This window comes from Pavona decussata, unplaced genomic scaffold (genome assembly GCF_977016875.1).
Source record: "Pavona decussata unplaced genomic scaffold, jaPavDecu1.1 SCAFFOLD_95, whole genome shotgun sequence".
NCBI classification, from domain to species: Eukaryota; Metazoa; Cnidaria; class Anthozoa; order Scleractinia; family Agariciidae; genus Pavona; species Pavona decussata.
In genome coordinates this window covers 1,503,667-1,515,446 of record NW_028145512.1, presented here as the reverse complement: position 1 = coordinate 1,515,446, position 11,780 = coordinate 1,503,667, and the positions used below count along the sequence as shown (strand labels likewise).

General features: G+C 37.7%; 1 protein-coding gene across 2 annotated transcripts; it reads left to right on the top strand.

Moving 5' to 3' along the window:
• Positions 1-207: 207 nt before the first annotated feature.
• On the top strand, positions 208-9,556 carry LOC146473040 (secretion-regulating guanine nucleotide exchange factor-like). Of its 2 annotated transcripts, XM_085118772.1 has the most exons (10): positions 208-270; positions 361-502; positions 772-921; positions 3,528-3,619; positions 4,155-4,218; positions 4,989-5,078; positions 5,772-6,026; positions 7,571-7,695; positions 9,025-9,061; positions 9,202-9,556. In XM_085118772.1, the coding sequence occupies exons 1-10, from the start codon at positions 220-222 to the stop codon at positions 9,351-9,353; spliced, it is 1,158 nt and encodes a 385-aa protein (XP_084974898.1). In that variant the 5' UTR covers positions 208-219; the 3' UTR covers positions 9,354-9,556. The 2 variants fall into 2 exon arrangements, with proteins under 2 accessions (XP_084974898.1, XP_084974899.1); XM_085118773.1 differs by lacking the exons at positions 9,025-9,061; positions 9,202-9,556 and adding an exon at positions 7,903-8,424.
• Positions 9,557-11,780: the final 2,224 nt, after the last annotated feature.

Below are 11,780 nucleotides of genomic sequence, written 5' to 3'. Positions count from 1 at the left end.
AGTCTGCATTTTACCCCTGGTCTGCAGTGTTCAGTCTGCATTTTACCCCGAGTCTGCATTTTACCCCCAGTCTGCAGTCTGCAGTCTGCAGTCTGCATTTTACACTGACCGGTTGCAACCCCTAATGACCAAAGGAAGAGACCAGCTTGAGGGATACTCCGTTAACTCTAACACAGCGTCAAGTTTGGCCTTGAGCCAGCGATCAATACAAAAATCAAGATGGCCGACGACAATCCACGAAAATTCAAGCACAAACAACTATTTTCGTGGGTAAGTTACTCTCAGGTTCTAAAACAATTTGATTTAAAAAGCTGCCTTTTTTCACGTAAGAACGATTGCCTTTCTACCTTTCGTTTTTAGGGAGCAAATAGCCATGGACAACTGTGTTTAGGTCACAAGGAAGATGTCTTGCTTCCTAAAAGTTGCGGTGAAGATCGTCTTCTAGGAAATATGGAAATAAGCTTAATTAATGGTGGTGGAGGACATACAGCTGCTATAACAGGTCTCAAAAATCATTTATTGGTGTAGTAATAACTAAGAGCAGTATGTATCCGGAGGTTTATATGGTGAATAGAGAAAATATTCATAGTCTAGTAATACACTGAGATGATTTACAAGCTGCATTCCTTTATACTCTCACCTGGATAATCAATTATCAGACGTAAACCTACTGACATCCTTGAATTCAGACTATCCTTCAAATTTCCTACTCATTCTTGACTACTTGTCAGTACCGGTTGATCTCATTTGTTTCTTTTTCACCTGTCATAGAAACGCAAGATCTGTTGATGTGTGGCTGGAACAATAAAGGCCAGCTGGGCCTTGGAGATACTGATGACAGAGCTGTGTTGTGCCATGTTCAAGGTCTTGCCCCAGTAAAACAAGTATCTTGTGGATGGAATCACACTTTGGCCATCTCTGGTAACCTTTTCAGAAACTAATGAGTTAGTCTGGAATAAAACTTGAAGTCTTAACTTCTTGAGCCAAATTTTCTAAAGCTATCAAATAGACCATGATATATAGACCTGATATACTAATATTCTAGCTTTGCTATGAGGCTTGGGGGAATAAAACAAAAGAAATCAATTATTGGTCTCTGAACCTCAATGTAATTTCTGTTGTTTTATTCCCCCAAACCTCATAGCCAAGCTAGAATTTAGGTATATCGGAAATTGTCTATTGAATTTAGTGTAGCTTAAACTAAGTTAAAAGTAGTAAGAAGTCTCCTCAGAGGAAAGAAGACAGTGATCTCTGTCATAATTATTTAGTAGTACGGTCTGTAATTGATTAGAAAATGTCAGGTCTATAATATTTGTGCAGTACTGCAGGATTGGAAGTTAGCACTCGCCCACTTGCCAATGTGAGTGTCAAGCCCATCGGGTGAGTGGAAATCGCAGTTACTCGCCCAGTTTGGCGAGAAGTTTTATCTTCAGGAAAATAAAACTGTAACTGAAAGTTTTTGACAAAGTGTAATCTAAACGTAAGTACTTTTTCACATAATTTCTGAAAGCTTTAGAAACCTGGCACATACATGCAAACTTTCTGCTTCGTAAATAAACAAATGGCTTCTCTTCAAGTAATAATTACATGAAGTACCCACTTCGGTAGTCAGTATACTGCTGGTCATAAATAAACCTTGCCGCTGAGATCAATATCTGATGGCGATAGAAATGGACTGAATTATGAATTGGCGACTGTTGAGTGCAGGGCGACTCTCCTGGTCTAGTGTTTTTCCTTGTGTGTTTTCGATTTGAAAATGTGGAGATATTTTCCTGGAGTATCTTAAACTGACAACAAAAATGTTTTGAAAGAAACTCCTCAAAAGGCAGATGCTAGAGATTATGAGAAGACGAGATCAAGAAGATGAGGAGGACAAGGAGGAAGTTGTATTCACTGAAAAAAACGATGATGGTGTTAGAGATGACGACGAGGGCGGTGTCAGAATCAGATGCTGAGATGCCAAAGAAATGATTCTGGAAAAACTAAATTACTTGTAACCTAATAGTAAGCTAAAACAGAGCTTGCAGTAAACTAATTAAAACACCAAAAAAAAAACTATCAACAACAACAACAAATATTGTTTCCTGTACTTTATTTAATTTAATTTTTTTTTTTTTTTGGGGGGGGGGGGGGGGGGGGAGGGAGTATTTGGCGAGTGAAAAACGTATCCGGGTGAGTACAATCTGAACGTTAGACGCCCAGAGGGCGAGTGCTGAGAAATTTAAGTTTCCAACCCTGGTACTGGTGCATACAAATTCATCAGTCGTCTCTAAAGATAGAACCTCTGGAATAATGTGTCAGCCATTTGCTGGGGTGAGAACTTCTCAGTTCACCAAATTCTGACCCTATTGTTTTGGACAGTTCGTTTTTGTTTTTTGCGGAGATTGATATTTGTATCTTTCTACTCTTTATTGTTGTATTTCTACGTGTTAGCCAGGTGCGCACTTATCCTTGCACCACGCGAGGACTGGACATTAATATTAATTTAAGTCGTAAGCCCAAACCAACTTAATGTGATATTCCCTGCCATTTTCATATCTAGGAATAAATCCCAATGTGTAATAGAGAGGCTAAGTGCCAGGCGAAGTGGTCAACTTTGAACACGATTTTGCCCGGTGCAAAAAGCATGGAGCATGTCAACCAAGCTTTTTCTTTGGAAGAGGATTAATTGAAAAGATTGACCTGTCTCTGAAAACTAGTTATTTAACATTCCTGATTAAATTGTTAGTCAAATCCTAGATACTATAGAATTATATATTTTGGTTACTTCTATTTTTTTTTTTATTTATTTCGTTTAAAAATGATCTGAAATCAGCATGCAAATAACTATTAGATCAATACTGTTAAGGTTCACTTTGCAAACCATACGCTACAACAGCCCAAGACTAGGGACATTAGAGTATGTCAATTATCATTCAGTAATATGAGATTAAAAACCCAGACCATTTTCTACAAATACAGTGACATTTTGCCTTATTATAAGCAACTCAACCAAGTCTGGTATAAAGTTTCAGTATAAACAAGACAAAGTGTCAAGCTTGCAACTGATGTATCTACATTATACCTTTCAATATAAACTATTATGTCTTTTCAATATGTGTGGCTCAATATCTTTCAGTGGCTGTTATTTGGTTAGTTTACTTTCTTATGCTTGGAATAAAGCCTGGCATAGTTTCTATTGTTTGTATGATCACATTTGAATTTCTGCATCTTTCAAGCAAATGATAACTACTGGTACCCATCCCCATGCAGTCATCTCGTGTCTTTGTAGTGGGGTATTTCAGGTTAAAATAGCAAAATCCTGTCCCAATTCCAGACCAAAAACATGGCTCTATTAAAAACCACACTCTTCAGGATAGCAAATATATGTGTAACTTATACAGACCAATAGTGGAGTATAAAACCCAGTAAAATCCTAGGAATGAGGTTGAGGAGTGTGTTTCCTTGATCAGTTAGTTAGGAAGCTGTGAAGGTTTCTTCAAGGTAAATTCCAGTTCCTATCTTACCCATTCAGGTGTGTTTTTCAGATGCTGGTCTTTATGTCTGGGGATCTAATGCATTTGGACAGTTGGGCATAGGAAAACATGGTGGTAACATTACAAGACCAATGTTGTGTCAGGTAGATTTTATATTTATATTATTTTATCATCATGTTTTATAACAAGCAGATGGTTACTGCTTCATCTTGCCAATGATGTGTACACTAATACCTAATGAACAATTTACATATAGCTCTAGACATTTGAATTATTTATTAATACTGGCAGTTACATGTTTCATACAAATTTTTACAATAACTGCAGTCAATAATTTAATAGCTAATTTGCCTATAAGAATACAGACAACAGAAATGAAGTCAAGTGTAATGCACTCGAGCTCGCTTTCTCAACAGAAAATAAAGCCATTCTGCTCGTACTTTTTCCATGTTATGGTAACAAATAAATCAACAGCAGTTTTCTATGGTCTATACTCTTAAAGACCATAAAATGATGCCATAAAATGTTCAAAACTTGGCAGTGAAACCACTCATCTGTGGCTCATGGTTCCACTTGCATCTGGAACTTTTTATGACATCATTTTATTGTGTATAAGAGTATAGAAAACTATCATTGAGCAGTTGTTAAATATATTAATTTTGTATTGTCTTTCAGTAGGAGTTTGCAAATCAGCAAGTCATTAGTGTTGCAGCAGGACTGAGACATTCTGTGGTAGCTTTAGGTAAGCAGTTGAATTTCTTGTAAATTAAATTATGTGACATCATTATGACCATGGTTAGCTGCACACTTACAGTGTGCATGTAGGAGAGTTGTCAGCTGATGGGACTTTATAATAATATAGCACTTGACATTTCATGCATTCATCCTTTTTCCAGTTGAAGGTATCAGTGCAAAAACATGCTAAGTGACTTTTTGGGTCAGTTTTGCTCAGAAGTACCTGAATTATTGCATGTGGCCATGAAAACACTAAACAGATTTTTTTTTTTTTACTGATTTACACTTGGTTTTCAAGAAATAACCCATGAAAAAAAACTCCCTTCTCTGACTTCAATTACTCAAGCAAAGTTATTTTCAGCAAAAAGGTTGAATTTTTTCAACACTATTATTAACAACAGCATAGTTATATTGTCCCAGTTCTACACTGCCCTCTCTGCCCCAAATGGTTTTCAGCGTAGAGCTGCAACTGAGTAAATACTCCAAATACTAATAGCGGTGAAACAATGGGTAGGGGGGTCCTTAGGCCTGAAAATTTGAACCCTATTTTAGAAGGATTTTACTTTCAAAGTAATACGCCACTCTAGTAAAGTGTCAGTTGTTGAGTTGGAAGGACAAAATTCATAAGAATTATGTTGTACATTTACACTCTTTTATATCTTAGAAATAATATCTACAGGATTATAATCATCACATTCCTCAAAATGATTACTGATGGTGAAGCAATGATGGCATTTTCTTCGTACTAATTCTTCCCTTGTATATCACTTTTGTAAGCTGATGGTTCAGTGTGGTGTTGGGGAGCCAATAAGAAAGGACAGCTTGGCTTAGGGAAAACAGGAAACAATTATTCAAGCCCTCAACAAGGTTAGACTTTATTATGCTCTACTCTTAGTAACTAAATATATAAATTTAACTCTAAAAATAAACATAAAAAGCAAACTGTTCAACAGTCATTTTTAAGTTCAGCATTTAGGATAACTTAGCATGTCCACATGTATACAATAATTATTGTTAATGTCTAAGTTATTCTGAACTCTGAACTTGAAAATGACCATTGAACAGTCAAAACCTTGTTCGCTTTTAGCATTTATTTTTACAGTTAAGTCATTCTCCAAGAACTAACTAAATATAATCAGTAAGTAACAATGTGAAGGACATTGTCTCCTTTGGAGGCCTGGAGTTACTAGCTACATTTTCTTTAACATTTTGTATTTATTAAACAACCATGTCCACATGTGAAGTCTAAGATCTTTGAACATGCATTCCTTATGCCAAATGCAAGTGGTTAAAATGTTAGCGTACAGGAGATTCAATAACTTTTGAAGAAGGAACCAAAGTTAACCTAAGTAGATGGCTACATGGATGTATTAGGAACTTTAAATCAACATTAAATTGAAAATCACAACAAAGTAGGTTGCAACTTAACATAACTCAGCAGTTAATGCCACAGACCATCTGACAGATTACCGCTAAATAAAATATCTATTGAGGACTCAACATATAAGAGTGCAGCACAGTGCAAGTTGATTACAAGATGTCATATTCCTTTGTCTACAGTCAGGTTTCCAAAGTCTCCTCAAAAGATCATACAAGTAGTCTCTGGATCCCATCATACTGCGGCATTAACAGCTGCAGGGCAAGTTTTCTGCTGGGGATCAAATCAGCATGGACAGTGTGGGAGGCCTCCAGAAAGCATGTCAACAGAGCAGGATTTACAGGTGTTTGACACACCACAGCAAATTGGAGGATTGGTGTCTGGTTTACATGTCACTCAGCTTGTGACAGGCTGGAGTCACATCCTGGCCATCACAGGTTTGAACATCAGTTTTTCCTCCTTGATTGAATGACTGACATACTGCTGACCGAATGACTTACTGAACCAACAAATGAATGACTGACTGACTGATTGAGTTAGTGACTGACAGGCTGATCATCTGTTACATAGATTTCCAGACTGACTGATGTATAAACTGACTGACTGTCCGACTGACCGACCGACCAATTTACTGGCCTAACGACTGTGAATGACTGAATGACTGACAGACCCACTGACAGGGTTGTCAAAAGTAGCCGGTGCTGGTGAAAATTACCATCTACTTCGTGATCTTGGCCAGCTACTCTGCTGGGCTATTTGTCTGATTCTTTAGGTAAAAAGATGGCAACATCAGACTCCTAATGCCAATAATAAGGCCACCTACAGATTCAAAACTTTGTGACAACCCTGCACTGCATGACTGGCCAAATAACTGAATGAGCGACCGATTAGCAAACAAAGTAATTCATTTGTGTATAGAATTGAATTTAATACTTTATATTGAAAGGAACGTAGATAAGGTTCATTTGCGGCTCTCAGTGGCATCACAAATGCCTCCGAAAGTTGCTTATCCTCTAGATCGAATTCCTCTCTCAACTTAGCCCATTTATTTGGTTTTTCGTATTTTTGCTTTATAAGATAGTGATAATAGTCACGGCACTTAAAATTTTCTAAATCAAAGATATTTTCTACGTCGGGCATGTGAAAGCGCAGTTTCAATGGAACTGATTGCCTTAGACTGGTCCATACTAAAAAATTAGAGTTCTTTAATCCTGTAACTTTGACAACATTGAAGGATTCAATATTTGTCATATCATAAAGCAGATGATTTGTGTATATGATATTGTTATCAAAAAATGTTTATAAAAGACACTCTTACCGTCAATCTTTATATCCCTGTTGTTCCATAAAATATACTTATATGTATATTCGGGGTCCTCGACTTCTCTTAATTTTGACCACCACTCCAAAAGTTATCGATAAAAGGTCGCTGAGATTGTTAATCGGTTGATATCATAATTGCACTGAATTAAAAATAACCCCCCTTCGTATACCAAAAGATGATCAAGATGTGACTTTCAAAATCCAGAGTAATCTGGGTCAACTAATCGTTTTAACCAGCTTAGCCTTAAAGCTTTAACCATACTTTCATAATCTAGCATTTTGAGGCCACCTTGGTCATAAGGTGCATAAGTTGAGAGTCTAATAACCTTGTCGTTACCGTTCCACAAAAATCGAAAAACCGAACTGTTGAATTCTTTTATGACTTCGAAAGGAGTACATAATACCGAACTAGGATAGATCATTGTTGGGAATAAAAGTGTTTTAATAATATTTACTTTGCCGTGAATTGATAATCCTCTTGACATCCATAGATTTATTGTGTTCTTAATTTTTTTCAACCTCTGCTTAAAATTTTTCTCTACTAATATTTGTACGGCTAACTATTTGGTCCCAGTTTGGAACTAAATATACTTGTCTGTAGTTAATCTGTTATATTGATCCATCATTTTTAAAATGCTTGTAACGTTTATGTCAATAGAGGAAGTTAAGGTCTTTTGTTGGGGCCGTGCAGATTATGGTCAGTTAGGGCTGGGTGATGATGTGGTGAAGCAAGGATTTTGCAGTGAGCCAACAGAGATCTCGCATGTCAGAGGTGCTAAACAGGTAAATGGAGGACTCATTTAGTTTATTGATTGATATGAACCAACACACCGACAAACAATCAAACTTTTTTTCCTTTAAAACCTTTATTTACAATAACAACAGTGCCATACACCAACAAAAAAAGAGAGAGGAAAAATAAAGAAAGAAGTAATGATAATTAATATACAACTGCAGATTTTGTTAACAAAAGAATGTAACTGATTACAGTGCAGTCCTCATCCAAGTCCAATTTACCAAACACTATATCCATGGCAGACATTTCACGCACTTCAATGCAATGGAGTGCTAACCAGGATAAAACCTCTTTTCAAAGGCGTTGGTGACTTTACACAAAACCAGCAACTGCTCGTGGCATTCATCATCAATTCCATAAAATGTGTATAACGGTAATTCCACGGTTTTAAATTTATAAAGTTTAGGGTTTGTGAACACTTTGTTATTTAAAACTTTATATTGAAAAGCTCTGGCCTGAGTATCAGGCCTTCCTAAGCGGAGGGCGGAGGATGAGGAGAGGAGAGGCTCAGGTTAGAATTTAGCTCTTAATCTCATGTTAAACTTGACACTGAAGGCAAGCAAGTAAATATTTTTCTTCCAATCAACCGGGCTTATTGTAAGGGTAAAACTCGCAAAGAGGGTTCATTTTAATAGTAAGACGCCAGTCATTGAACATGGCACTGACCTCCCCCATTTGAGCAAAAGAGTTGGCATAATCACAAGCACAAGCACAATCACTGAAGACTAAATCTCCTGCTTTGATTATCCCACAATCATGAAAGAAAGCATGATTTACCTTGGCTGGCAATGTACCTATTATTCAATAATGCCTGATTCATTATGTCCTCAAAGGAAGTTACTTCTTTCTTAGTCAGAATGGACCATGTATACAGACAATCATAGAAAACCAGCTGGAAGACGAGTAGTTTTGGAAATCAAAGTTACACTTCAGAAGAAAATTGCCACCAACCTTTCCTAAATAATAACGCAAGAAAAATTTCTGTGGGCTACATTGTCTTGCTGGGTTGCTTTCTGGCAAAATGATGAAAAAAAATACTGCGTATTTAGCAGACTTGTGCCAGATCCAGGAAAACTGCAAAGCCGCAAAACTAAGTCTTGACTGGCTTACTAAAAGGGTTGGCTGGCTGCCAATCCTTTTAGTAAGCTGGCTGGCTGGCTGGCTGGCTGGCTGGCTAGCTGGCTGACTGACTGTCTGAATGACTGACTGACAGACTCACTGAGTGACCGCCCGACCGACTGACCAATAGACCTACCAACCAAAACATTAAGTTTTTTCATGAATGCCTTACTCCAATATATTCTTTCCTTTTGTAGGTAGTTTGTGGTGCTGAACATAACATGGCCTTGTTAGGTTAGTTTTTGGCTGCGTTAGTTTATAAAACTGATTTAAAACAACAATTGTTTTCCGACATAAAAATATGATCGTAAAAATGAAATGATGTTTAGTTTTGTCCATTCTCAACAATTTTTAAATTGTTTTGTATTGGCCAGGCTGTGGTTCTATTATGACTTGGGGTTGGAATGAGCACGGAATCTGTGGGACTGGAGATGAAATTAATGTGCACAAACCAGGCGTGGTGCTTGTAGATTCTTGTGTGATTGGGTGTGGTGGAGGACACAGCTTTGCACTCATCAACAGATAACAGACTGCACTTCCAAGCGGATGAACTGTTGGATATTTACGTGAAGCCTTGCCTTCTTACGAGACAAGTTTCTTCAACACGCTTACAGCTGAGTCATCTTTGGATCTTTTTCGGGAATCCTTGAAAGTCCTCGGCAGCCAACGGAAGTTTCATATAAACCAATGGGAACTACTTTCAAAATTTCCTAAAATCCGTGAAAATTTAGCCCTCTATTTAGAATCTGAATCAAAGGACATCATAGCAAATGGAATCCGGTAACGAAATACCGAGGAAATTTTGTGGCTATGTTTACACACATTATCAAAGCATTGACACATTTTCTAACAGGACGATGATATACTACTCAGTATGCGGGGGGGGGGGGGGGGGGGGGACTGCGGTGCTGGGTCAGTAGTGGAGTGACACCGAATATTTGGTTTTATCAACTGAGTTGAGGTAATTTGGAGACGAGGTAATTTGACGTTTGGAACACCAGCCGTTCGTCAGAGCGAATTGATAAAAGCAACCGATGAAGGGCTAGCGCTGGAACCGTCAGCGTTCGAATCTCTTCAGATCTCTTTACGGTGGCCAAATTACCTCACCAACTCAGTTCATGATAAAACAAGGCAGTCGTTACTGCTTAGTATAACTTTACCGACAAAATGGGAAGGGAGGGGGGGGGAACTTGTCTTGTGTGAAAATTATCAGGTTGAAAATCTACAGCAAAACCAACGCATCATACGTCAAAGTAAAAAAAACACTTCCCTGAAAAAAAGGAAGGTATTGTCCTCTCTCATAATCTACATTGCCGTAAAAAACAACGTATGAGGAATGTACATTGAATGCAATTTTCAGTAAGCTTATTTGTCCCCCCCCCCCCCCCCCCCCAATTAACCCAGATTTTGGTTTATTTGAATCCAAAATAGCTGAAGGTGAACAGATAAATTCTCATTAGTCCGTGTGAGCGCTGTTTCAAACCTTATTTTCCCAGATCCTTGTCGACTACGAGCATTCAATTATTTTTCTTAGGGATAGTAAAGCGAGTGCACCAGGCGGTGTCAATAGTGGTGGTGGTTAATGTACTAATTAGCTACAGTAAAGGGAAAATTAGCCATTTAGTGTAACGAAAGATTCAAAGCACAACTAATTAACGATGCTATTGAGTTACTCGGCAGTTGATTTACCAATTAGCAGTATTAAGAGAAAATTGATCATTTACGTTTTAAGGTATTAATGAGGTTTGCAACAACGAGAAATTAATCTACTTATTAGCCGATACAAAGAAATAAAGCAAGAGGCCGTTTGTTTCAACGTCAGTAGTTTACAATGGCGCAGAACGTTTTTAAAAACGCTAAAACATTTTTTGTTATTATACCATGTATTTCTGCTAGCTAGCTATTTTACAAGCACTCTACTCGAATCAATAAACACAGTATATTGTAAATTAAACAGTAAGTCGTTTTAAAAAATCCTGTTTGGCTATTGCATCACCACCGAACGCAAAGGCACGTTCGAGAACACCGAAAAATAACCGATCCCGATCACATTTTTTTTTTTTGTAAAACTCTTCCTATCGAATGGTGACGTAATTTTTCGTAATGTACTTCCTAGAATTATGTAGAGCCACCAAAAAAAGGACCAAAAAAGAAAAGGTCCGAGGGAAAGGTCATAGAAAACAGTCCACGTTTACAACCACATGCAACTCAAGGTCATATCGTTTGCGCCAACCGAACAGCGGTCCGAATCGTCTCTGGGCTTATTTTTATGGAGAAATATTGGCCTGGCCGGGCCAACATTTACTGAGCATTCATAAAAGAAAAATTACCCGGTTGATCCTACAGTCGAACCTGTATATAACGGCCCTGTATTAAGCGGCCACCCTCTATTAAGCGGCCAGTTTTTAAAGTCCCGATTGTTTGCTCATACAAACGCTGTATTTGTTACCTGTATTAGGCGGCCACCTCTATTAAGCGGCCGCGGCCACCCTGTAGCAGTCCTATGTTTGTCTTTCTTTGTTATTTTTACCTGTATTTAGCGGTCACCGTTGAATGGAAACTAAGCCATATGTTATTTTATGCGGTATTTTATTGAGTTTAAAATGCGATCCAGCATCACTATAAAGAAATAACATGTGCAAAGCTACTGTAAGCTAATACTCGGCCGTTTAATATAGTTAACGCTTTTCAGATATCCGCAATGTGCTGAAGTACAGTACCATATCACAAACGCTAAAAAAAGGTTTGTTTTGAATATGCTTCACTCTTTAGCAACACATTCCTCTTTAATTAACTTGTTCTTCAGCCATGTGACATTGACCATTGAGCGTAACAACTATGAAATGACGGAATGAGATATTTTGTTGTGAACTGTAAGTCATAGAAATAGAGCACTGTATACCGTAGGAGAGTAGAGGACAATTTATTGTATAGTACTTTTACACAATGTTAC